Source organism: Urocitellus parryii, chromosome 7 (assembly GCF_045843805.1).
Source record: "Urocitellus parryii isolate mUroPar1 chromosome 7, mUroPar1.hap1, whole genome shotgun sequence".
Taxonomy (NCBI): Eukaryota; Metazoa; Chordata; class Mammalia; order Rodentia; family Sciuridae; genus Urocitellus; species Urocitellus parryii.
The window spans coordinates 151,575,824-151,603,438 of NC_135537.1; the positions used below are offsets into that span (position 1 = coordinate 151,575,824).

General features: G+C 44.7%; 1 protein-coding gene and 1 long non-coding RNA gene across 3 annotated transcripts in view; one reads left to right on the top strand and one right to left on the bottom strand.

Annotated features, from left to right (window-relative positions):
- The window catches only part of LOC144255747 (uncharacterized), a 33,172-nt gene extending 32,359 nt beyond the window's left edge, over window positions 1-813 (bottom strand). For both annotated transcript variants that reach the window (XR_013343916.1, XR_013343915.1), the window contains exon 1: window positions 163-813. This is a non-coding gene — a long non-coding RNA (uncharacterized LOC144255747). The remainder of the gene's footprint in view (window positions 1-162) is intronic.
- A 1,150-nt stretch (window positions 814-1,963) lies between these two features.
- On the top strand, window positions 1,964-27,385 carry Mtmr4 (myotubularin related protein 4). Its single transcript, XM_077800937.1, has 19 exons — window positions 1,964-2,144; window positions 2,515-2,552; window positions 6,701-6,790; window positions 7,145-7,261; window positions 7,818-7,900; window positions 9,575-9,735; window positions 9,851-9,947; window positions 10,103-10,216; window positions 11,081-11,277; window positions 11,502-11,630; window positions 12,368-12,479; window positions 12,968-13,163; window positions 13,364-13,549; window positions 13,628-13,798; window positions 13,949-14,103; window positions 20,609-22,004; window positions 24,374-24,484; window positions 24,680-24,768; window positions 25,133-27,385. The coding sequence occupies exons 1-19, from the start codon at window positions 1,979-1,981 to the stop codon at window positions 25,308-25,310; spliced, it is 3,786 nt and encodes a 1,261-aa protein (XP_077657063.1). The 5' UTR covers window positions 1,964-1,978; the 3' UTR covers window positions 25,311-27,385.
- Window positions 27,386-27,615: the final 230 nt, after the last annotated feature.

Sequence of the window (27,615 nt, forward strand, 5' to 3'; positions counted from 1 at the left end):
CCAAATACTATAATAAACGCTGGGAGTGAATAAAAGCACCATCATTGTCCTGGAGGAGTTCAGTACTCAAAAACTAAGCATCTGCTCGGCCACAGTCACTGTTCTAGACCCTGGAGTTAAAATATTGGACACAAATAAGGTTCGTGTCTTCCTGGAACTTACTGTAATAAAAGTTCCAGTGCTCTAGGTGGGAGCAACCGTTGCCACGTCTGTTATCCCAGCTACTCCGGAGGCTGAGGCAGGACCACAAGACCTGTCTTGAGAGCTCCGATGATTTCCTGGTTTTGATCCCCAATACCGGAGGGGAGGGGGTTTGCAATACTCTGTAAACAAAGACGTTTGGAGATATTTTAGCCCGGTTGCCTGGTGTTATACATTCAAAGCCCACTCCAGAGTTGAGGATTTTTGTTGGCAATCTGCATCGACAGTTCTCCATTTCTGTTGGTGGTATCGCGAGGCCACGGCGACCTCCAGCGGCCACCTTCCGTCCTTCTTGACTGCTCTGTGTTCCCAGGGGAGAGGGAGTTAGGTACTTGGGAATGCCCTGTTGCCCTCTTCCTTTACGGACAAGAGGCCGCAGCTAGTTAGTGGCTGCCTCAGATCCAGTTTTTCTATCTCTCGGGTAAGAGATCTGAACTAAGGACTGCCGGCACAAGTGTTGGAGGAACCTGTCAAGACAGAGGAAAAGGGAAAACCAGAGCCACCAGTCGGAGAACGAGCTTCATTCAGGCTTTCAGCCCTTCCCACTCTCGAGCCCGCTTCCCCCTCCACCCCCTGCCCCATTTCAGCTTTGGGACTGGATAATCGCATCGAAACCCAAACAAGATTGGACATAATAAGGCACCACCGGGGATATATTTCAGAGATACCCCTAGGGCGGGGTCATCACCGGAAGTGACTACAAGACCAGCACTCCTACGAGGCACCGCCCCCATTTGCGCTACCGGTAGGCGACAAGCCGCCCCCACTTCCGGCCTCTAAGGAGTCAGGAGCTCTCTATTACTGCTTTCTCATTGGCTGCCGCAGGGACGCGCTGTGATTTCCCATTGGTCGCGTCTGAACTCTGGCGCCGCGCCTCCTCCCTCCAGGTACAGTCTCATCTTTGGGCATCTGATAGGTTAAAGGCTAGGAAGGCGTCTGCCCATTTGACCAATAAGGGGAATGTAGAGTGAGGGCGGCGGCTGCGTGGTGGGGGCAGGGCGGGACTTGGCATGGCTATTGGCCAGGGCGGGCACAGGCCAGAGATGCGATTGGCTGGGTAAAGGGACACCGTGGTGGGGTTCGAGCTGCGCGGCCTCAGCAGCTGCGGGAGACGGAAGTCGTGAGAGCTTTGCCTTGGAGGGTCGGGCGGACACCGCCTGGGTGAGTCACTGTGCCCTGTGCACTGCCAGCCTGGGAACTGGGACCACGTCTTGCTGGGGCCCCGCCCCGGCCCCCACCGGTTTTCTTGAGTCCCGCCTTCTGTCATTCCGGGCTCCGCCTCCGAGTCTTTAGGCTCCACCTCTAGAACCTGGGCACCTGGAATCCCCTGCCAGCCTGGCCTGTCTCTGGGGACCTTATTCCGTAGGTCCGGAAGCCCTGGGCCTTCTAGGCTTGGTCCTTGTTTCCCCTTGTCTCTCTCCGTTCCTCTGAGGCTGCGTGCCAGTGGGCGGTGAGGCAGCACCTCTGGCTTGCCGCTTGCGGGCTCCCCCATGAGGGAGGGTGGGCTGGGGAAGAGAATACTGTGATCCCCGAGGCAGGCAGGACCGCAGATGGAGGCTTTTATCCTTGCAGCCTTTTGCGGAACTCTGCTGCATTGCCCCTGAGTATAGCAGGCAAAAAGGAGTCAGCGGACCTCTGGTTCCCTAAGTGGGTTTAGGAGGCCTCATCTTGAAATCCCCGTTACTTGGACCCACTAGACAGATGCTGACTCCAAGACCCGACTGGCCTGATTTTGCCCAGATTGTGGTCTTTTGCCCCATAGATTCCACCTCACTTGATGTTAAGTACACTCAGCAGGACTTGTCCAGCCCTATTGCTCTCTTATCACAGGTGGTGGCCCATTCCCTCTTGTCCTCTGCTCTGGACTCTGGAGGTCAAGTGGGTGCTACTCCCAGACTCAGACTGGCAGAACAGTCTTGTGGATTCCCCCACTAGGGCCAAAAGTGAGTCTTAATTGGACATTTTTTGTGTCTTCAGAGTTGGCATTTCTTCTGTTCTCTTGCAAAGAACAGGGGTTGGAGTGTTCTACTTCTTGGTCTGGGAGTCAGGACTCTTGAGTTCTGCTGAATAAGTCTGGATGACACTTCCAGAACTTTGTGACTGACTTCACACTCTGCAGGATCACTTGTTGCTTTCTTTCCATGTAGCTCCCATTGTTTCTGTCTGGTATAGTGACTTGTGAAAGGCTGGATCCTCTGTAAGGGAGGAAAATAAGAGTTGAAGAGAGATTTAAGGGTAGATGTGTGGGTTTTGTTGATTCTATGGTGACATCAATGGTGCTATTTACCCTTACATTCTTCTGTTTCCTTATAGTGACAGCAGTCAGCCAGGACCCTCACCACGGTAGAATGGTGAGTACTCTTTCTTTCCTCAAATCATTGTTTTCTGTAACCCTTGTGTCTGTTTCTGTGAAGCCACCCCACCTCTCTTGGACTTTGAGCTCCAAGCTACTTTATTCAGCTCCTAAACATGTTCATATGCACTGGAGGTAAATTAGGGTTTCTTGTCTTTTCTTTTCCTCCCTCACCTTTTTTTGAGGGCCTTGTCCATGCTAGGCAGGTTCTCTACCACTGAGCTATACCCCCAACTCAGGGTTTTTTAGATTGAAAGCAGTATAAAACACTGGGATGAGAAATATCTAGAAGTTTTTTTCTGCATGTTCTAAGTCATTCCTTCCCCTTACTATCTATATACCACTGACTTCCTTAGCCTTTCATAACAGCTCTCCTCTTACTTTTCTTGAGTCTCTAGTAAATCTCTGTGTTCCAGTCTAAAAACCATACCTTCTATATTTAAAACCCTTGGACTTCTGGTGGGCCCCTTGAATAGTGTGGGTGTTGTGTCAAATGACTCTACCAAAATCATGGGCTTTTTTAGCTCTTAAGTGCTGCTGCTAAGCCACTGCAGACAACAGCTGGCTGAATGTATAGTAGGAAGGCATCCTGAAGGTACCCAAAATATGATGAATCACTAGGGGTTTAGTCCTGTAAATTTCCCATTAACTGCACCTGCTCTTCTTTGACCCCAAGTTCAGGGTACTCCTTATATCCTGAGAGCTAGGAGGAGGAAGCAGTGAGATGAGAAATGAGTACTAGGCCAGACCAGGCCCTCAACCTGACTGCATCTTTTCAGTTTCTTTCAGATGTCCCCTATGCTTAGGTACAGTTAATACATTCAGTTGGTGAGAGGACTCTCTCCTTCTTCCCTTCCTTCCACAGACATGTGGATCTATGATGGGTGAAATATTGGTCTGGTCTCTTCTCAGTAAACCTATTTTAGATTAATTACATACTTTTTCTCTAGGCCTGAAGTCTCACTTGAAAACACCGTAAGGCTTACTTCTTATAGGTTTGAAAGGTTTTAGTGAGGTAATGTTTGAAACAGCTTGACCTATAAGTAGATGCTTAAAATGTCAGATTTTCTCCTGTTTGTCCCCTCCTCCACAACAAAAGCCCTACTTTCTGAAATTTACTAGACACAGAAAGTTTGGGGTTCCAGCCGTCTCCTTCTGACTGTTAGTGATACTGAGTCCCTTATTGTTTTTTTGTTTTTTAAAGAGAGAATTTTAATATTTATTTAGTTAGTTAGTTATTGGCAGACACAACATCTTTGTTTGTATGTGGTGCTGAGGATCGAACCCGGGCCGCACGCATGCCAGTCGAGCGTGCTGCCGCTTGAGCCACATCCCCAGCCCAATTACTTGTTATTCTTTGGACCTTTACCCATTTTTTCCAGCCCTACCCCTGGGCTTCAAGTTTTGTTTCTGTATAGCTTCTGTGGTCCGTAATGCCAGTTCTTCTCTTTCCCAGACTAAGAAATTTTTTCTCCAAGAAGGATTTTCTTTCCAGAGATCAGAGGATGTGAAACAAGGGAGATATGGAGTCGAAGGAGTAGGGTTGAGCAGGGCCATGAAATAAAAAAACATAAAGGACTTCCTTTCAGGACTATGAATGTCTAACCTGGCACTAGAGTAGGATCCATTCTAAAGGAACCAAAAGAATTTTTTGAGGTCAGGGGATTGGAAGATGACACTGATGGACCTGGTATGGTGGGTGGTAGTTTTGGAGGGAAGGAACAAGCACTGAACTGGATGGCAAGGGCATGGGATAGAGATACTGGTGAGGTCCATCTTGGGATCCAGAGCTGGCGTTGGGGGAACCTAGGGAGGAGGGGAGGACGGAGAGAAGCTTGTATGATAAAAGAGGAGTGGGTTGAAATGAAAAGGTAGAGGCGGGCTTTCTTCTACCTCCCCGGCAGCCTTGGGCGGTAGCTCTGCTGGGACTCCAGAAGGCCCTGGGTTGCCCTCCCACGCGGTTACAGAAAGGGAGGAGCTTGGGTGGGGGCGGGCCCCCGCACAGCAGCCCCGCCCTGCCTCCGCCTTTCGGGCGCCATCCCGGGGCTCTCCCTTTGCCTTGCTCCCCTCCCTTCCGCGCTTGTGCTGGAGGGCGGAGCTGGGCCCGCTCCATTGTGGACAGGAGGGGAGAGGCGCGCGGGAGCCTAGCCGGTTCCCCGCCGCCAGCCGCTCGCTCCTGGCCGCCTCTGCTGCACCTGGCAGGCCCCGCAGCCGGGATGCGGCGGGCGCCCGGGCCTGGCGGGCAGCGCAGCGGCTCCGGGGACATGTGCGCTGGCCCAGACCGCCCGCGACCATGAGCCTGACCGCCCGCGTCTCTTGCTCCATGCTTAGCTGCTTCGTAAGTGTTAGCCCTGCCTGCGGCGTCCGGGGGGCTCCAAGGATTGCTGCACTCGCAGCCCCGCCCAGGTCCAGCCTTTGGGATATTAATTTTCAACCCTGCCCCTTCCTCAGGCCCCTGGCCCGACCTGGACGTTTGGGGAATTGGGAGAAGGGTTAGCCCTTTTCTTTCTTGGACTTCCTTCAATCTTTGGATGCTGGGGTTTATCGAAGGCCTAGGATAGAAATTCTATGGCCCATTCTAGTCCTGCAGCCACTGCCCTTGACTGCAGATTTCCAGGCCCCGCCCTACAGGGGTACATCCCTTTACCTCCGCCTCTCCATCTTGGTCCCACCCGCTGCATCCTCTCTTGGGGATGTGGGATGTGGCTAGTAGGCTGTGTGGGATGTTAGGGGGCTGGTCAGGGAGCAAAGGATGTTTGCGAGCTGCCTCCTGGGTTCCAGTCCCCTCCCCCTTCCATAATCCTATCCTTCACCTGACATGCCATTCTTTTCTCCTTGACTGTCCCCCAGACAACCTCTCTTTTCTCCATCTTCCCTGCCACTGCAGGGCTCTGTACCTCTGCATCATTCCTAGTCTTCCCCTCCTCCCCTCTGGCTAATGCTCCTTCTCAGCTTCCCCCATCTGTCCTCTCAGATGTTCCCATACACCCCCCCCCCCCCCCCCCCGTGGGTGTCTGCCAGGCCTTCTTTCTTTCTCTCCCCTGGCTGTCCTTGGGTCTTCTTCCTCCAGGTAGTGGATCCCCTCTTTTCTCCTCCCTGGTGGTTAGGAGGGGAGTAACTTCTGCTTGCTATGGGTATACCTCAGGAATTCCCCTCAGAGCAGCAGGCTGGGCAGGTTCTTGGCAGGTAGTGGGGGCTTGATAGCAGTGTGGGCCTAACAGGAAGATAAACTCAGCTCCAAAACATATCCTCCTTTTGAAAGCTCCTTGAAGGCCCTCTAGAGGCTTGCCACTGAATCCCCCCAACCTGTTCCTCTTTGTCTCCTTCACCCACCAGGTTGGTGCTTCAGTGGCTGTAGGTTAGCTGCCACACTTGGCTCCTTTTCCTCAGAACAGCACTTTCCCACTCCTAGTCTGATCCTTACATTAGTCCCCCCCCCGCCCCCCGCTGTTTTCTGCCCTCTTTCATTTGAAATTTTGATTCCACAGGAGAGTTCCTCCTTGGCTTCCCTCACTCTCCAGTTACGCTTACTAGGCTTGAGTACCCCCTCTATATTACCCTTCCCCACCTCCAACTAAGCCAGGTCTCCTTTCTCTCCTTGGATGTCAGAACCTTTTGGAAGCATGTGTGGGAGCTGGAGGCAGTGGTGCTTGCCTGTAATCCCAGCTACTCAGAAGGCTGAGGCAGGGAGATCACAAGTTCAAGGTTAGCCTGGGTAATTTAGTGAGACTCCTGTCTCAATATAAAAAATAAAAAGGTCTCCGGATGTAGCTCGTGGTAGGGTGCCCTTGGGTTCAATCTCCAGTGGCATTAGAAGAAGAAGGGGAAAAAAATGAGAAAAGCCAGGCACTGTGGCACATGCTTATAATCCCAGTGATTTAGGAGGCTGAGGCGGGAGGATCACAAGCTCGAGGCTGGCTTCAGCAACTTAGTGAGACCCTGTCTCAAAAAATAAAAGGGCTGAGGATCTAGCTCAGTGGTAAAGCAACCTGAGGTTCAGTCCCTCACCCCACCCCCCAAAAAAGAAAAGAAGCGAGTATGTGTGTTTGTGTGGGGGGCTGTAGATTTATTAGTGGGAGGAGGGGAATGAATGAGTCTGAAGGGACAAATTGAGCCTGGCAACTCACGGCTCTGGCCTTCCAACAGGGTGAGGAGGGGCCTCCCAGCCTGGAGTATATCCAAGCCAAGGATCTGTTCCCTCCCAAGGAACTGGTGAAGGAGGAGGAAAATCTTCAGGTAAGGAGGAATTAGAGGCTTAGATGGGTAGGGCTCTCTAACTCGTTGAAACATACCCTCTCTTCCCATTCAAAATCTCCAAGAGGTTCTAATACTGAAGCTCTGGCTTCCAGCTCTCTGAAGGGATGTCATAGGGTGGTGTTGAGGGGTCTGTGTGTACATTATGGAGCCTTTGACCTCAGAGAAGGAAAGGCAGCTTTCCTGTGCAGCGGTTACTTGGTATCGACTGTGGAGAGGATTCTCCTTTGCTGCCTTGGTCCAGTTTTGCCACAGAAGATTCTACAGAGCAGGGACTACAGAGGAGAATGAGGGGCAACACAATTATGGACTGAGGGTTCCTCTGCCCCTTGGCAGGTACCCTTCACAGTGCTTCAGGGAGAGGGAGTGGAGTTCCTGGGCCGGGCAGCCGATGCCCTCATTGCCATCTCTAACTACCGGCTGCATATCAAGTTCAAGGACTCTGTCATCAACGTAAGTTCTTGTCTTGTTTTCCCACATCCAAGTTTAACTCCCTGTGAGGTTCAACGTGATATTGTTCTAATGCTGTACCTGATTATTTCTCCAAAACAAGTTGGAGTTCCTTCTCTTTGTCACCAACCTCTTTCTCCTAGTTGTAAGTCTATTTTTCTGTCTCTCAGGCTCATTCTTCCTTTCCCCCCTTTGTTTTACTCTTGCTGGTTCTTCGAAGGAGCATTGTTGGCAAGGTGCAGGCTTTGGGGTTAGCTAAACCTGAGCTCTTTTCCTGTACTGCCACTTACCAGCTGTGTGACCTTCGACAAGTCTTCTAACTCACCTTGATTTTTCTCCTTACAATATAGAGTGAAAATATCTGCCTTGCAGGGTTATTATAATTGTGAATTGGGGCCAGATATGTCAGGGATCCAGCATAGTTACAAGGCGCTTAACAGTTTCTCAATAAATGCCAGTTTTCTTACTTCCAATGATACATCAGCATCTGGGACACAGTGGGATTGAGGAGTGGTGCTGAGGTGAGGGATCTGAACCTCAGTTTGTCCTTCCTCTGAAGGTACCTCTCCGGATGATTGACAGCGTGGAGAGCCGTGATATGTTCCAATTGCACATTGCCTGCAAGGACTCCAAAGTGGTGAGGTGAGAACAATGGGACCTTACTTAGGTCCCCTCACCCTAGTCTTGTGCAGACATCTCTGCTGCAAGTTTCTTTTGAGCAAGAGAGGAAAGATACTATTTTATTTTTCCCATTAGAGGAAAAGGTAAAAACTGTGCTCAGTTGGGAAGGTCAGTTTACTGACCTATAGTGTCTTGATCTGAAAAAATAGGGATAATATTTAGCTCATGGAGTCATCATGAGGATTAAATGAGATAATGCACATAAAAGCAACTAGGATGATACCTGGTACAGAGCACTCCACATTATTGTTGATTCATCTGTTTATTCATTTAACATACACTTATTGAATACTTCAGACCAGTCTATCTTAGGGAGTAAAAATAAAACAGAAAGCAAATAGATAATTTTTTTTTTCCTTATGGAGCTTATATTCTAGTGGGGAGATTCTGGCATAAATGATAACTATAAAGGAAAAAAATTAAGCAAGGAAGGAGCATGGAGTGCTATGGGGATGAAGATGATAGCTTTAAACAAGTGATCAGAAAAGGTGACTTGAATCAAGACCTGAAGAAAGTGAATGTGTGGATATTTGAGGGAAGAGTATGCCAGACAGAAAAAACAGTGATTGCAAAGGCTCTGAGGTGGGTGTATACCTGTGCCTGCACACTGCAAGAACAATGGCAGGAGACAGTGGACTGGAGTGGAGTGCATGGAGATGATGATGGTGGAATATAAGGTCTGAGAGCAAAGCAGAGAGTCCCAATGACTGACTTCTACTTTGAGAGAATTGGGAAACCCCTGGTGGATTTGAGCTAAGGAGTGATGTGATCTGAATAATGTTTTTTGGAATCATCTGGCTGCTGTATTGAGACTAGATGGAAAAGAACAGGAACAAAGCAAGGTAGAAACTGGGAGGTGAGTTAGGAAGTTACTGCAATTATCTAGGCAAGAGATGGTAGCGTCCCAACCAGGGTGGTGGCAGCCAAAATGCGGAGAGGTCGTCAGATTCTGTGTGTATTTTAAAGGAAGAGGTTACAGGATTTGCTGAAAGATTGGGTCATGGGAGAAAAAAGTGACTGAGATGGCTACAAGGAGTATTAGAAGGATGCTTGGTTTAGGGCCTGCCATATGCTCAAATCTGGAGCAGATTCAGAAAGAATCCACCTTGCCCTTTGCCTCACAGAAGCTAAAGTTTGGTTTCTGAAGGAAGACTTAACATGTAGCAGTATGCTATGGAAAGCCATATTTAATATTCCAGGTGCTTAAAATGCAAGAGAAGAAGGAATCTGGAAGAGGATAGGCTAGGAAGGACTCAAGGAAGGAGTGGCACTAAAACCATGTTCAAAGTGTCAGTAGAGACAGGCAGAGACAAGGCATTATCAAGCAGAAGAAGAGAAAGAACAAGGAGGCAGGAGTGATGTGAACAGGATGTCCTGCCTGAAGCAGAAGGCTTGTGTTAGGGAGTCATGGGAAATAGCACTGACTGGTAGGGTAGGAACAGGGAGTGCAGAGATTCAGGGCCATGTGGTAATTTCTAGATTTGACGTAGGGACTCACCAGAGGAGATAAGTATGTCTCAAACACAGAAGTTCTTGGGAATTGTCACAAGAGACAGCTTCTCTTGAGTTCAGGTCAGTGTCCCTTGTCCCTCCCCCAGGGCACATCTGTCCCTTGCCTCTTCCCTTGCCCTGCAGGTGCCACTTCTCCACTTTCAAGCAGTGCCAAGAGTGGCTCACAAGGCTAAGCCGGGCCACAGCAAGACCTGCCAAACCTGAGGACCTCTTTGCCTTTGCCTACCATGCCTGGTGCCTGGGGTTGACTGAGGAGGACCAGCATACCCATCTGTGTCAGCCAGGTGAGCGAGGTGCTTTCTTTGGGAGGCTGCTTCTTATCCCTCAATTCTTGAAACTCCTCCACCCCTGGACATTCACACTCTGGGAAGCTGACAGACTGTGGGGACTGTGTTGCAGGAGATCACATACGATGTCGGCAGGAGGCAGAGCTTGTCAGGATGGGCTTTGACCTGCAGAATGTTTGGAGAGTCTCACATATCAACAGCAACTACAAGTGAGAGGGCAGGGGTGGGGGAACCAAAGCAGGGTGGCACAGCTCCTGGGTCTATGAGATAGGAGGGCTCCTGATCCCTCTTCCCATACAAAAATATCCTCTGAGTCTTGTTATCACATAGACCAATTCAATAATCTCCTCTGGTCTCTTCTCAGATTATGCCCCAGTTACCCCCAGAAGCTGCTGGTTCCTGTATGGATCACAGATAAAGAGCTGGAGAATGTGGCTTCTTTCCGTTCCTGGAAGCGCATCCCTGTGGTTGTGTACAGGTGAGATAGTGGGAGATGGAAAATGGAGGCTTTTTTTTTTTTTACTCAGTGGGGAAAGAGACAAAATCTGAGGTTTTTGGCAGCCTGCTGGGAATGGATATGCTTTGGAGAAGTGACGGAAATAATTTAAAAATGAGAATTGCCTTATTTTTTCTTATAAGGATAAGTCTTTGGGGATTTATTCACTTTATTTATTTATTTACTTATTTTTGAGAGAGAATGTGTATGTATGTGCATACATGTGCGTGTGTGTGCATATGTGTGTGTGTGTGTGTGTGTGTGTGTATGAAGTATTGCATTAATACAGGAGTTGCAACTGGCCTGTGGACCAAATCTGTCCTACAGCCTGTTTCATGTACAGCTTGTGAGCCATGAATGGCTTTTACATTCTTTAAAGTGTTATTTAAAACAACATAAAGAAGAATAACAACAGACTGGTTGTGACCTACAAAGCCAAAAATTGTCTGGATTTTTACTGAAAAAGTTTACTGGCCCTTGCACAAGAACATTGTACTAAAATAGAGTGAAACAGGTAGTAATCATGAGGCTTAGAATTGTTCATGTTCTTGGCTCAGATCTTGTTCTCTTGCTGTATGTCTGTACCTGGTGCAGGTTTGATGAGTCAAGGTCATCTTGGGAATACAGAGCCCATTTGAGAAAATGTGTGTGATAGCACTTTGTAAACTGTAAAGCTCTCTAGAGATGATAAAGCTTTTGGTTGCTATTATCATGGCCAGATGAGTTGGTAGCCCCTGCTGGCTCTGGAGACCTGGGTTTGCACCCTTGAGGTCTCTGTGGTAGGCTTCTGGAGGATTGAATGCCAAGAGCATTATGTTTTTTTTTTTTCTTTTTCTGTTTCGTCAGACACCTTCGCAATGGGGCTGCCATTGCCCGCTGCAGCCAGCCTGAGATCAGTTGGTGGGGCTGGCGGAATGCTGATGATGAGTACCTGGTCACATCCATTGCCAAAGCCTGTGCCCTGGACCCAGGGACAAGGGCCAGTGGGGGCCCTCTCAGCACTGGGAATAATGATGCCAGCGAGGCATGTGACACTGACTTCGGTAAGGCATAGGTGTTACTAGACCCCAGGCAACAGGCCCCCTCTAGTGAGAGGATGGGAGAAAGATGATACAGAGTGTCTAGGTCCCTGCCTTTTGGAAGGCTTTGGGGTATGAGATGGGTAGTTTTCTAGTTGCACATTGCTCTCTTCTGAGAGTGAGTACCAGAGTCAGAGTGAGGCTGGATGTCTAGCTGACCCTGAGTCTTCTTCCTTATGTGTATTTAGATTCCTCTCTGACTGCGTGTTCTGGGGTGGAGAGCACAGCAGCCCCTCAAAAGCTACTGATCCTGGATGCGAGATCCTACACAGCAGCAGTGGCTAACCGTGCCAAGGGTGGAGGTTGTGAATGCGAAGGTATTGCTGTTACCCCAGTGTCTGCAGGCACCCTGTGTTTTGGGGTCTTTGGTGAAGATGTGGTTGGGGGGCAACTTGTGGAGTGGAAAGAAACAAACAAAATTGCTTAGAACTAGGACTCTGCCATTTACTATAGTTGTGTTGAAGTTCTTCATCAAATTTTATTTTATCACCTGTAAAATGCGAATAATATATACCTTGCAAAAGTTTTTAGGGTGATTAGAGGCTGCATATATAAAAATTAGTTGCACAGAGAAGCTACTAGATTTTTTGAGAATTTACTAGATGTTGTCATTCTTACTAGTATTACTGTCATTAATATTACTAGTACTAGGGGAGGGGGGATAGTAGGGGATAGGAAAGGTAGCAGAATACAACAGTCACTAATATGCCATTATGTAAAAATGTGAGTATGTAACAGATGTGATTCTGCAATCCGTATTTGGGGTAAAAAAGGGAGTTCAAAACCCAATTGAGTCAAATGTATGAAAGATGATACATCATGAGCTCTGTAATGTTTTGAACAATCAATAAAAAAAAAATATTACTAGTACTATATAGCACCAGAGAATCCAGAGATAAAAGTTGATTCAGATTTCAAGAGTATATTTGGTTCCCATCTGGAGTGTTCTTCACTGCTGGGGATGTTTGTCCACTAGAACTGCTTTTGACCTCGGTGCCTGGGTGCCTATTTCCAGGATCTGCTTTTATGCTTCACTCTCCTCTCATGTCTACAGAGTACTATCCCAACTGTGAGGTCGTGTTTATGGGAATGGCCAACATCCATGCCATCCGGAACAGCTTCCAGTACCTCCGAGCTGTGTGTAGCCAAATGCCAGATCCCAGCAAGTAGGTGTTCCCTGCTGTGATTGCAAATCCCTCCAGTCTCATTCTTTACTCAGTACTTTTTGTTCTTGGAAGATTTTGAGGAGATGGGAAATTTGGAGGTACAGGAGACCTCAGAGCCTAGGTGGAATTGGGTTCAGTGGACCAGTTCCAAGAATACTACTTCTCAGCCAATACTTTGGCACTGTCACAGGACATTGGATTCTTTTTGTTTAGATCAGTTGTCCTACTCAAAGAACATAGAGAACTGGGGAGAGAAAGTGGCTAAATGTGCTTGTCATGCTTTCTAATTCCTTTTTAGATTCTAAGAGGCTCCTTTCTGCCTCAGGTCCTGTCTTCCTTACCTTCTTGCTAGGTACTTTTAGCAAAAAGGCCGTGGGTGGTCCTCTGGGTTCCAGCTCTTACTGGGGATTTTGTTGGGTTGAACTGTCTGTGAGTGGTGGATAGCCCTAGTACCCTTAGTGATGGGCTTCATTTCTGTTCTTGCATAGCTGGTTGTCAGCACTGGAAAGTACCAAATGGCTGCAGCACTTGTCAGTGATGCTAAAAGCAGCTGTGCTGGTGGCTAATACAGTAGACCGGGAAGGCCGGCCTGTGCTGGTGCACTGCTCTGACGGCTGGGACAGGACACCGCAGATTGTAGCCCTGGCCAAAATATTACTGGACCCGTATTACAGGACATTGGAGGTATTGAGAGGGGGTCGGGTATAAGGGAGGAGGGATGGTGGTGGGTTCTGAGGAACTGTCTTGGGAATCTTTTGATAGAGGACGTTAGTTCAGTCTTGTTCTTCTATGAAGGCACCAGCTCCTTGCTTTGGGCAGTCTCCTGGGAAGTAGCACAATAGCCTTTCCAGAGAGACCCTATGCTTGGACTGTTTCCTTTGCAGGGCTTCCAAGTGTTAGTGGAGTCTGACTGGCTGGATTTTGGGCACAAGTTTGGAGACCGCTGTGGCCACCAGGAGAATGCAGAGGACCAAAATGAACAATGCCCTGTGTTTCTCCAGTGGCTCGATTCTGTTCATCAGTTGCTTAAGCAGTTCCCTTGTGTGTTTGAATTTAATGAAGCATTCCTGGTAAGTCCTAAAGCCTGTGACCAGGGTTGGGGGAATGGCATCTTGAGGCCCCCAGGTTAAGCTGTCTTGGCTCTCTAGGTAAAACTGGTACAGCACACGTACTCTTGTCTCTATGGCACATTCCTGGCGAACAACCCCTGTGAGCGAGAGAAGCGCAATATCTACAAGCGAACATGCTCTGTGTGGGCGCTCCTGCGAGCTGGCAATAAGAACTTTCATAACTTCCTTTATACGCCCGGCTCAGACATGGTAAGTCCAAGCCATTTTCCTGTGAATGCAACTTAGAAATCAGTAGCGTGAAGAGGCTGAGTCAGTGGGGAGAATAGAGAGCCAAAGGCTTAGGGAAGGAGAAGGGACCAGGAATATCTTACAAAATGCTAATATTGGGCCACTCCCTAGGTCCTGCATCCCGTTTGTCATGTGCGAGCCCTTCACCTCTGGACAGCTGTTTATCTGCCTGCATCATCTCCGTGCACACTTGGAGAAGAGAATATGGATCTTTACCTTTCCCCAGTGGCCCAGAGCCAGGAGTTTTCTGGCCGCTCTCTGGACAGGTGAGAAAAGCCCTTGTTCCCTCTCTACCAGAAAGGTAGTAATTGATTCCTATCTTGCCTAAAAGTCATTTTTCTTCTTTTAATGAGCTATTTAAAAGCAACTTCTTGAATCAGTTAAAGAAGAAACATGGGTATAGCCTGGGATACACTCTGTGTGTTTTCAAGGTCTTCTCTTAAGATAAGGTTGGTTACCTTCTTTCCTGGGGCTGCTATCACCCCATGTGACATACCCAAGCAAGGGAGAGGAGAATGAAAAAGAAAGGACTACTTCATGAAGATTTGTGGAAATGTTGTTGATTTTTGTTCACTTAATACAAGGCATGGGAAGCTTGCTATCTTAGTAACCTTTACCTTTACAATGTTTTTAGCTTCCAGAAGCATCTGACTCTTGGGGAAATGGGTTCCCAGCAGGGAGATGGCCTTTACTCCCTCAGAAACAGGCCAGAAATTAAAACAAGAAATTAAGTAAATTTTCTGGTTGAATTTTTGTGGGAAAGAGGGATGGAGGCTGTTTAATTTATAAAAGCAATCCTTGTTTCTTATTTAAAAAAAAAAAAAAGTCAAACAATATAAAAAGACATAACAAAAGTACTTGCTCCTGATACTTGTCCCCACTGATGTCTATTGTCAAACACTTCCAGTTGTTTTTCTCTCTTTATCTCTTCCTTTTTTGCAGTACGGGATTGAATCCAGAGCCTCATGCATGCTAGGCAGGCACTTTACCGCTGAGCTTTATGCCCGGCCCCCAGTGTGGATGAATCTATGTAGAGATATTTGTAAACATCTCTATATAGGTACACCTGAGTCCCCCAGGTGCAAGCTGTCTTGGCTTTCTAGGTAAAACTGAAACAGCATACATACTCCTGCCTCTATATTATATTTGTTTTTAAAAAACAAAACCTGAATGTTTTGCATATCATCCTGCAATTTTCCCCCACTTTGATCAGGCTGTCATCCCATGACAATACATATAAAGCTACTTTATTGTTTTTACTATTTAAAAAAAAAATATTTTTCCTGTGGGGAATCAAACCCATAACAAAAAAATCATGGTAAAATACATTTACCATCTAAGCCAATTTTAAATATATAGTTCAGCTGGAGGCATAGCTCAGTGGTAGAGGATGTTCTTAGCATGTGCATAGCATGGGTTCAATCCCCTTTCAAATGTGCATTTTAATAATATTTTTTATTCATATATCTTTGCATTTGTGCTAGTATTTTTGTTAGATTCCTAGAAACAAATATGCTGTGTTCAAAGCATGTGCATACTTCAAATTTTGATATTTGTTTATTAGATGAAGGTTTTTAAAGTTAAAATGTAACATTCTTGGTTGAATATTATAAAAGATGACAAAACCCCAACATTTTAAGTTTTTGATTTTAGGTTTTTTTTTTTTTTGTTGTTGTTGTTGTTGTTGTTTTTTGCAGTGCTAAAAATTAAATCCAGGGCCTTGTGTGTGGTAGGCAAGCACTGTACCTCTGAGCTACACCCCAAGTCCAGTTTTAGGGTCTTTTGAGTTGAGTTCATTGTCAGGGGATAGGCTTTGGAATTCTGTGATTTTCTCCTTTCCCCATACTATTGCAGAATTTGGGTTTAGGTTCAAAAGTTTATTTTTCCAGGGAAAAGCTTTTTATCAGATTCTTTCTATTGTGGGTGGGGGTGTTACCAGGGATTGACTCGGGGCACTCAACCACTGAGCCACATCCCCAGCCCTATTTTGAATTTTATTTAAAGACAGGGTCTCACTGAGTTGCTTAGCACCTCACTGTTGCTGAGGCTGACTTTGAACTCTCAATCCTCTTACCTCAGCCTCCTGAGCTGCTGGGATTACGAGTGTGTGCCACCATGCCTGGGTTTTCAGATTTTTAATAAGCTCTAGGATCTGTTTAATAATCATTACCTTAAGTTAGTAGCTTATTTCTTTAATACTTGCAAATGGCAACTTGGGGTTGTGGCTCAGTCGTAGAGCACTTTCCTACATGTGTAAGGCACTGGGTTCAGTCCTCAGCACCAATAAATAAATAGATAAAATAAAGGTATGTATCCATCTATAACTAAAAAAATACTTACAAATGGCTTAGTGTTTTACAAGGTTTTGTGGGCTATAACAAAGTATAGAAGATACAGATCCTACTTTGAAGATACTTTTAAGCTATAAGATAAAACACAGAACAACTAGAGAACAATTCTAAGCATCTAAGCAAGTAAAAATGTGCGTATTTCAAAGCTGTTTGAGAAATGAGATGCTTTAAAGTATCATTTGGTGACTATTTTACTCAGGAAATTTTCATGAAGGACCAGATAGGAGCAATGTCATTTTTTACGTCCCAGATGCCTAGCTCAGGCCTGGTTCATAATAAGTGCTTTAGTAAATTTTTAAGTGGGCAAAATAATGCATGGGACATAGGGGATTGTGGGGTTTGTAATAAGGCAGGCAGAGAGAGGTCCAAAGAAACTGGGTACGTGGAGAATTTTGAAAAACAAATTTCTCTGGAGCTGGCAGAGGTTGAAAAGGGGTTAGCCTGAGAAATGGAAAGATATATATGGGACAGGTCACTGAGTACTTTAAGCATTAAAAAAGTTATTTTGATTTATTTGTCAAAAGTCAGTCAGCGTAGGAAGTTATTGTGACGTACTGATGATGGGATTTTTGGAGAGCTTATCAGTGAGCAGGGTAGTTAGAGGCACAGAGACCAGCCAGCATCATTGTAGTAATTCAAATATAAAGAGAAAAGTCCCTGGAAAAGAGGATTCAATTCAGAAACAATAGTAAAGTTATTAGCAAACTATGGAATTGGTTGAAATTTGAAGAATTGAAGTGCAGAGTGAAGTCTCTTCAAAGTCAAGATAGGTCCCAAGTGTCTGAGCTTAGAAAGTCAGAGAATCTTAGTGCCACCAATGCTCATTGAAAAGGTGAGAGGAGCTGGGAATGGTGGCTCATGCCTATAATCCCATCATCTCGGAGGCTGAGGCAGGAGGCTTTCAAGTTCAAAGCCATTCTCAGCAATTTATCGAGACCTTGTCTCAAAATAAAATATAAAGGGCGGGGATGTAGCTCAGTGGTTAAGCAACCCTAGGTTCAATCCCTGGTACCAAAAAAGAAATGAAAAGGTAAGAGGGCAAACCAGTCTGGGGGAGAAAGAGGTGTTACAGGGAAGTGGTTTTTTAAATGTTAGTTGATAGCAAAGGGGTGTGTTGTAAGCAGCTCAAAAAGGTGCTTTGGGTTTAGAGGAATAAATGATATAAGGATTTGAAAGGAATCGGTTTCTGTAGCAACTGATCTGACTTCCTTTGGTTTTACTTTTCTCTAGATCAGAAATGTTGTTTTTACTTTCCTCTTCTTCCATTGAAGTCTAGTACATTTGATACCCAGTTCAAATCCTACCATTTCAGTGTAGCCTTCCCTGAGCTGGATGAACTCTCCTCCTTCTAAGTTCCTCAGGCATGACTGTCTATTCCAGCATCACTGATTAAACCTATGGTGCACAAAGGAGTCAATTGTGGAGGATGGCAGGCTATTGCTGTTTGATTGTGGGTGATGAGTACATGGGAGTTACTAATAGTCTTCTTTTGTATGCTTAAACGTTCCCATAGTAAAAAGCAAAACAAGAAAAGAAAAAAAGAGAAAGTTGTAGTATTTCTTTAAAAAATACACTGGGCTTGGGATATAGCTCAGAGAGTGCTTTCCTACCATGTGGGAGGCCCTGAATTCTATCTCCACCACCACAATAATAGTAATAATAATATCAGAAAAAATACAGGTGTGTAGGCCTAATTCTTGTTCTTCTCATTTAGTAGATCCTGGATGGACCCTGGAAGCTCCTGATATATACCATTTAGCCCTACTGATCTGTTCCATTCACTTGGAACTTACCAATGGAAACTTGATGTTAGGTTCTGAGCTCATTCACTCTGCACATTATGTGCCTGGTTCTATGCTAGGTACTGGTGATTCAAATAAGACACAGTCCAGCTCTTGTGGAATTTCAGTAGAGGGAAATAAATAAGTAAACAGTAAATGCAATAACACATTATAAGAAGCACTGTGCAATTTTTTTTTTTTTTAATGGGGCTGGGGATGAGGCTCAAGCAGTGGCTCGCTTGGCATGTGTGGGGCGCTGGGTTCGATCCTCAGCACCACATAAAAATAAAATAAAGATGTTGTGTCCACCGAAAACTGAAAAAAAAATTATTTTTTCGTTGTAGTTAGACACAATACCTTTATTTTACTTATTTATTTTTATGTGGTGCTGAGGCTCGAACCTAGGGCCTCACCCATGCTAGGCAAGGACTCTACCGCTGAGCCACAACCCCAGCTCTGCAATATGTTTTTTATTTTTTTGATGGACCTTTATTTTATTTATTTATATGTGGTGCTGAGAATCAAACCCAATGCCTCACACGTAGGCAAGCGCTCTACCACTGAGCCACGACCCCAGCCCTGAGCAATGTGTTTTAATGCACATTATTTTTGTTTAATCCTCATGGTATCTTTAGGAGGTGGGTACTTTAACCTTTCTTAGAGTTTTCAAGCTGGGATTTGAGCCCTGGCTATGAGACTTCAGAAACTGTAATAACCACTGGTTCTGCCTTTCTGGAATTTCCTGCCATTTTATTTGTCCAAAACCAAAACAAAACAAATTAGCCAAATGTGGTGGTCCACACCTGTAATCCCAGCTACTCAGGAAACTAAGGCAGGAGGATCACAAGTTTGGGGCCAGCCAGGCAACTTAGTGAGGCCCTGCCTCAAAATTAGAAAAAAGAAAATGAAACTTGATCACAAAGCTAGGCACAGTGACACATGCCTATAATCCTGTCAAGTCAGGAGGCTGAGGCAGAAGGACTGCAAGTTTGAGACCAGCCTCAGCAACTTGGCAAGACCCTGTCTCAAAAAAAAAAAAAAGAAAAGGCTAGGGATGTAGCTCATTGTAGAGCACCCCTAGATTCAATCCTCAGTACTAAAAAACAAACAAACAAACAAAAATTTGATGAGAAAAGTAATCTTTTTTAAAAAAAAAATTATTATTTTTTTATGTGGTGCTGAGGATGGAACCCAGTGCCTCACATATGCTAGGTGAGCACTCTTCCTCTGAACCACAACCCCAGCCCATGAGAAAAGTAATCTTAAAAATATATTTAAAAGATTTATTTATAATAAGATTTCAAAAGTCAGCTACTTAAAATAAGCTATATTGTTTACCTTCAGGGGATTTTTCTCTATGAGCCAAAGTGACTAAGGCATCTGAAAAGAGGAGCCCACTGATTTCTGTTTTCTGGTGAATTTCCTTTAATTTTCATTGCTTTAAGGACTTTGAACTACATTAAAAGTCAGGATAGGGGGCTAGGGTTGTGGCTCAGTGGTAGAGCACTTGCCTAGCATGTGTGAGGCACAGGGTTCAATTCTCAGTACCACATATAAATAAAATAAAATTAAAGGTCCATTGACCACTAAAAAAATAAAAATAAATTTTAAGAAGTCAGGATGGTCATTCTAGAAAATATCTGAGTACTTTTGAGGTCATCTTAATAAGTCTGGGTGGTTTCCTATATTTTGAATCCTTATGGCACCTCTTTATAAGGTATAATTTATTACCTTATTTTCCTCCACTACTGGGGACTGAACCTAGGATATTCTAGGACTGATCTACATTGCCAGCCCTTTTCATTTTTTATTTTGAGACTGAATGCTGCTAAATTGCCCAGTCTGGCTTCTAACTTGGCGATCTTTCTCCCTTAGCCTTCCAATTGTGTATACCACTGCACCCAGCTTTAACATTTTATAGAGGGGGAAATCAAGTATCCAACAAGTTAAATAACTTACTTATAATTGTATAGCTCATCAGCATTGGTGCTTATGTCATCTAGCTCCGGAACCAATCTTCTTTCTATCTTACTCTGATGGAGAATATGGGAAATTAGGTTTGAGGCTCAGGTGTGGTCCTGGCTAGAATAGTAGATTTAGAAGGCATCAGCATAGCAGGCAGTTGAAACTATGAAAGTGGTTGATATTGCCCAGGGAAGTTGTATGGGTTGAATACTGACAAAGCTGAAGACAGATCCTGGGTTCTTAACAATGAAATCCATGTTTTTTCCTTTTTGCAGTTTTCTTTCATGGAATATTGGTTATTTGTAACCTTAAATGTTGTTTTTTATCTTGTGGACTCTGGCTTTGATACTGCTCTTAAGACCTGATTCTGTATTTTGGAGATGGCTCCCATTTCCTGAGCTGGAGTTGTTAAAATTTGTCTGTATAGGGCTGGGGATGTGGCTCAAGCGGTAGCGTGCTCACCTGGCATGCATGCGGCCCGGGTTCGATCCTCCGCACCACATACAAACAAAGATGTTGTGTCCACCGAAAACTAGAAAATAAATATTAAAATTCTCTCTCTCTCTCTCTCTTAAAAAAAAAAAAGTTAAAAAAAATAAAAATAAATAAATTTGTCTTTATATTGGAGATGGTACCCATTTCCTGAGCTGGAGTTGTTAAATTTGTCATTCTAGGTTACCTAAAACCAGATCCATGGACGATCTTCTTTCTGCCTGTGACACAAGCAGCCCCCTGACTCGCACATCCAGTGACCCTAACCTGAATAACCACTGTCAGGAGGTCAGAGTTGGCTTGGAGCCCTGGCACAGCAATCCTGAAGGATCAGAGACAACCTTTGTGGAATCCGGGGTAGGAGGTCCCCAGCAGACTGTAGGAGAAATAGGCCTTCCTCTCCCTCTGCCCAGCAACCAGAAAGACTACCTGAGCAATAAACAAACTTTTAAGAGTCACAAAAGCTCTTCACTAAGTTATAAGCTGCTTAATACTGCTGTGCCCCGGGAAGTGAAGAACACCTGTGATCCTGAGATCCAAGTCCTGGAAGAGACTAAGGCACCAGCTCCAGACCCTCCTGCTCAGGATGAGCTGGGTAGGACTTTCAGTGGCTCAGGAGAGCCACCTGAGCCTGAAACAGAAACCATCAGTGTGCCCTCCAAGATCACTCCCTGCAAGTATGGCGAAGTCTGTGATTTTCCTCAGTCTGCCCAGGACTCTCTTATGGGTGCCGCCCAACAGGCACAGATAGAATCTGTGCTAGGTGTGACCTCCAGATGTGTTCTGAATCAGAGTCTGGGCAACCTTTGCAATCCACCGAGTGCTGCCTGCCAAACTCCTCTAGAGCCAAGCACCGACTTCCTCAACCAAGATCCCCCAGAGTCTGTGGCAGGTATCTCCCATCAGGAACAGCCCAGTTCTGTGCTGGATCTGATCCGTAGGGAGGAAGACACTGGCAAGAAAGGAAATAATAGGAGTGGGCAGTTACTGGAAAATCCTCGCTTTGGGAAAGTGCCATTGGAATTGGTCCGAAAACCAATTTCTCAGAGCCAGATCAGTGAGTTCTCTTTCTTAGGGTCCAACTGGGACAGCTTCCAAGGCTTGGTGACTTCATTCCCAAGTGGGGAGACTACCCCTCGGCGGCTGCTTTCCTATGGCTGCTGTAGCAAGAGGTCAAGCAGTAAGCAGATGAGGGCCACAGGGCCCTGCTTTGGGGGCCAGTGGGCTCAGAGAGAAGGTGTGAAGTCACCTATCTGTTCTAGTCATTCCAATGGACACTGTACTGGCCCAGGAGGAAAAAACAACCGGATGTGGTTGTCTGGTCACCCAAAGCAAGTCTCCAGCACAAAGCCTGTCCCACTGAGCTGCCCTTCTCCAGTGCCTCCACTCTACCTGGATGATGATGGACTCCCCTTTCCCACAGACGTGATCCAGCATAGGTTACGGCAAATTGAAGCAGGGTACAAGCAAGAGGTAGAGCAGCTACGTCGACAGGTGCGTGAGCTTCAGATGAGACTGGATATCCGTCACTGCTGTGCCCCTCCAGCAGAGCCCCCTATGGACTATGAGGATGATTTTGTAAGTATTCACCAATTGCCATTCATCCCTTCAGTTATTCTATTCATTTAGCCCTCCATCCATTCAGCATTCATTTGTTGAGCACTTGCTGAGTGTCACTGGGCTTGGGCTATAGAATGAAAGGCAAGTAAATATCTTGAAAGTTGTTGTATTATGATTGAGGAAGGTATTAGGTGTTAGGGGGTTAAGAGTGGAATGAGAGGTCAAGGAAGGCTGTCTTGAGAAGATAATGCTTGAGTTGAATGAAGAATGTGTGATATATGTTGCTAGATATACAGTGAAAAAGAAACATTTGCAAAAGCAAGGAGGTAACAGGTCCTGCAGTGGCCTGGCTTAAAAGGGTTGAGTGTGTGGCCGTTTGGGTGCAGGCATGCATACATATTTGTGCTGGGAACTGTGAGGGAGAGGTGAGTGATATGGTGGGGAGGAGGAGAATTAGACAGGGATTGGAAGGGTCAAGTATCCTTCTTGTTTGGATTTTTACCCTCAAGGCAATGAAATTTTAGGCCAGTGGGAAACATCATCAGATTTATATTTTAAGAAAACTACTCTTGTAACAGTGTAGAATTTTAAAAATATTTTAAGTTCATCGTTTTTTTGGATGTAGAATTCTGAACTTATACAATTTGAATAAGCCTTTACTGTGTGTGTGTGTGTGTGTGTGTGTGTGTGTGTGTGTGTGAGAGAGAGAGAGAGAGAGAGAGAGAGAGAGAGAGAGAGAGAGAGGGAGAGGGAGAGGGAGAGGGAGAGAATTATTGGGGATTGAACTCAGGGTCTTGCATATGGTAAGCAGGCATTCTGTCACTGAGCAAGAGCCTAATAAACAGTGTAGGATTTTGTTTTTTATTTTTGGTACTGGGGATTGAACTCAGGGGCACTTGACCACTGAGCCACATCCCCAGCCCTATTTTATATTTTATTTAGAGACAGAGTCTCACTGAGTTACTTAGTGCCTAGCAGTTGCTGGGGCTGTCTTTGAACTTGTAATCCTCCTTTCTCAGCCTCCCGAGTCGCTGGAATTACAGGCTAGTGCCACCATGCCTGGCTCAGTGTAGGAGGTTGGATCCAGACTGAGAGGCTGGTTAGGACATTTTGGAACAATCCTGGTGAGAGCTGAGGAGGACCAGGCAGGCTTTACTGTGTTGGGTTGCTTCAGGTTTTCGCATGACAATCCTGGGGGAGCTTCTAGGATCCATTCTCTCCCCCATTTTTTTTTTTTTAACCTTTGCTTTATTTATTCATTTTGTTATGTGGAACTGAGAATCTAACCCAGTGCCTAACATGTGTTAGGCAAGTGCTCTACCACTGAGCCACAACCCCTGCCCTCCCCCATAATATTTTGCTATATAGGCACTTCCATTCCATCTGTTAAGGCACTCCCACTTGTTTTCTGCCCACATCTCTCTAGTGGCGTGGATGGAGCTAACAACTTAATATTCAGGGTAATGCTTTTAAACTGAAGTCAGAAAACTCAATTTTTTTAAAGGCCAGATAGCAAATATTTAGGGTTTGTGGGGGCCATACCATCTATGTCATAACTATGTGGCCTTTGTAGCACAAAAATAGCCATAGATGAGGCTGGGGTTGTGGCTCAGAGGAAAAGCGCTCGCCTAACATGTGTGAGGCTCTGGGTTCGATCCTCAGAACCACATAAAAATTAAATGAAGGTACTGTGTCCACCTACAACTAAAGAATAAATGTTTAAAAAAATAGCCATAGATGATTAATGTAAATGAATGAATTAGGCTATGTTCTAGTAAAACTTGATTTATGAAGATGGGCTGGATATATTGGCCTATATTGTAAATATTGGCTTGTGGGCCAATTTGCTAATGCCTGGTTTAGGATGCCACAAGAGAGAGTCTTTCTGCCCTGTGATATAGCATACTGATTAAGAGCATGGGTCTGAAGCCAGAATATTAGGTTCAAATCCAGCTTTACCACTTACCAAAACTTAAATCTATCTTTCTGCCTGCCTTCCTTCCATTGAACTCAGGGATGTTTAATCAACTGAGCCCCATCTCCAGCCCGTCTTTTAAAATTTTTTCATTTTGAGACAAGGTTTTGATAAGTTACTGTGAGCCTCACCAAGTTACTGAGACTGGCTCTGAAATTTTGATTCTCCTGCCTCAGCCTCCTGAGTCCCTGGGATTTCAGGCATGTGCCACAATGACTGGCATGAAACTTAATTTTCCTCTGGCTTAGTTTCCTTATTTGTAAAATGAGGATAAAAGTACTACACAGTGAAAAACTATTGTGAGGAATTAAACAAGTTTATGTATATAATGTACTTAGAATGGTGCCTGGCACGTAGTAAACAGCATTAGTGGTGATAAAGGTGATATTGATATTTTCTGCCTTTTTTTCAGACTTGTTTGAAGGAGTCAGATGGCAGTGATACAGAAGATTTTGGCTCTGATCACAGTGAAGACTGCCTTTCAGAAGCAAGTTGGGAACCTGTGGATAAGAAGGAGACTGAGGTATGTCTAGGCAAATATGTGGTGGGTGCTTCATGTGAGCTAATGAGTTATATTTCTCAGAGATAAGTCACATGCTATAGACTGACCTTTCCCCCAGATTCATGTCATTTTCACCTGGGCTGCTCTCCTTGTTGTAATGTTGCTCTTCCATTCTATTGACAAGGACCTAGGATTTTTCCTTGTGCCTTTTGTTAGGTGACTCGCTGGGTTCCAGACCATATGGCATCGCATTGCTATAACTGTGACTGTGAATTCTGGTTGGCCAAACGAAGACACCATTGCAGGTAAGATGTTCTGTGTGACTCATAAAATAGTGCAGTACATAGGGGCTGAGGCTCAGTGGAAAAGTGCTTGCCTCGCAATGTGTGAGGTACTGGGTTCAATCCTCACATTCAATTCACCACATAAAATAAATAATGATACTGTGTGGTCATCTACAACTAAATAAATATTTAAAAAAAAAACAGTGCAGCACATAGTTATTGAACTAATTTGAATTACTCTGAAAATGGAGATATTAAAGCCTTATAGGAATCATGTTTGCACCGACCTTTCTCTTTGTTCATTCATGGAAGGCCTTTTAGATTGTAATTCTTTCTCAGCATACTGGCATTTCTGATTAACTCTTCCTTCTTTGTGTTTTGGCAGAAATTGTGGGAATGTATTTTGTGCTGGATGCTGCCACCTGAAGCTGCCCATTCCTGATCAACAGCTCTATGACCCAGTTCTCGTCTGTAACTCATGTTACGAACACATTCAAGTATCTCGTGCCAGGGAGCTCATGAGCCAACATCTGAAGAAACCCATCGCTACAGCTTCCAGTTGAATGCAAAGGAGATGACCTGTCCAGTTTTAACAGGTTTGAAGGGAAGATCTGCTTCAGGTGTAGTTTGAAAGGTTCCTTGGTATGGCTCATGAAATCACAGAGCTCAAAGATATCATCTTGAGAAATCCTACTTGGTACTTTGAGACTGGAGCAGAGGAATTTCAATTTGGCGGAGGTCCTTTTCTGGAGAGACCCTCAACTTAGGGTAATGGTCCTGATCCAGACCCAGAGTCTGGAAGCTTAATGTTGAGTTGGTGACTCCAGCTTCTTTCTCCTGGGGGGTCACAAGATGATGATTTCATAGATACTGCCTGGTGCAAGGTGTCCAAACAGCAATAGAAAGGCATATGTATAACCAAACTGCAAGTGATAACCAGACCCATTTCTCCTCCACCTTGAAAAAAGCAGATTATAGTGTACAAGATAGGAATTCCTATCCGATTCGAGATGAACTCTTTTCTGTACCTCTGTGCTCTGTGTCTGTGCATGAAGGCTCAGTCTTTAGAGGCACTCCCTCTAGTTGCAATTAGTACTGTCTTTCTGTGGAGTATGGTTTAAAGACTGGTTGGCCAAGTGGAGGTTTCAATGTATTTTTCACTTGGCTCATCAGCCAGCATCAGTGAATATTCAGTTTAGGGGGACAGTTCTAGGGAGTGAGACATTTTTGGGAGCAGAAGAAAACTCTGCTGATGTTTAGTCTTGGAAAAAATCAGAGCTGTGAAGGCAGTGGTCACTCTGTTATGCCAAGGCAGCTCTGGAGGTATGCACTGTGAATGAGAAGGGAGAAGCAAAAATTATCTTGTGAAATATCTGCTGATTGTGCCCTACCCTTCGCACCTGACTTTTCCTAGTTGTCCTGGTGCTAATACAGGAGCTCCACCTTGATCCTCTCCTGGCATGAAAATAAAACAAAGGTTTTTGTTGTTATTCCATTTCCCATTTCCCCCATGTTGTCTTTCCCTTGGCTGCTGCCTCCTCTGAGTCACACTGCTTCTTATCCTGAACACTTGACACCTTGAGGGTAGAATTTAGCATTTGGTTTTTACCTCCTAGAATATGCTGTTTGGTATGTGAGGGTTTCAGTACAAATGCTGCTGTCTATTTTTGTGCACTTAACAATGGAACCCAAACAAGAGAATGAAGCCTTGATACCAAAATTGGGAGAGAAAATGTGTCCATGTGGACCAAAAAAAAATTTTTTTTAATTTTAGTTTTAATTTTGTTTTTTCATCTTAATATGTACCAGTGGCACTTAACCAAAAGATAGTGATGTAGCCATGTACTGTGGTTGGGACAGATACAGTCTCCTTGTTCTATAATGAAACTATTAGGATTTCCTTTATACATTTTCCTTAAGTCATTGGTGTATAAAAGGCAAATGACATTTAGGCTTATTCTGTTTTAAAACTGTGGTAGTTGTCTTTCTCACTGCTACTTTCATGTTGCTTTCTAGAAAAAAAAATTCATTCCAAAATAACTAGAATCTGCATTTAGAATAAGAATTGTTATTTGTCCTGCCCTTTTCTTCAGTCTACAGAGAAGCATCTGTGCTGCTTTTATACTTGCCATGGATGTAACCTAAAAAGTTTTGGCGTATTTAGGTCAGCCTAGCAGAACTTTTTTTTTTTTTTTTTCATTTAAATGGAGCTGAATAATGGAGATTTTGTGTCTGGGAAATTCCTGAGATCATTGAAAAAGTAACAAATTCTTCCTTGTCTCTGATACATAAAATTCTTTTAACCATTTTCTCAATCATTAAAAATTACTGCCAGTCATGAGTGGCTTTTTAATTAACTTTACTTTGATTGCACTTCACTCTGCCTGTTTTCAGGGGGAGTAATATTGGTAACATTTGGGGAGACTGTATCTGTCTATTTTGTGTGGCTGTTTTGAGGGATTGTCCCATCAGTGAATAAACTGCATGGCCTTGGAGAGAGACTCTGGGCTTTTGGCTCAGATCCGTTCATCAAATACTCCTTTCAGAGCTGTTGTGGGTGTAAGTGACATGATGTGGCCAAAAATCCAAACTGTGCAGTTGCGTTGTGACAAACATGCAATGTGCTGTAAAAACTCAATACAGTTTAAATAAAATCTCTATATTAGTGCTGCTTTGTTGGGTCTTTTTATTCCTTTTAGTTTTTAAGTAAACATATTCATTGTTCTTTTGACCATGAAAAAAGGACTAAAACATTAACCTCTTTCCTCTAACAATTTCCATTTTTAAAATGGACTCTTTTTTTTAAAAAAAAAATCAGCACAGCTTTTGTTGTATTTGAGCTTATTGATTGGTTAGGGATATATTTAC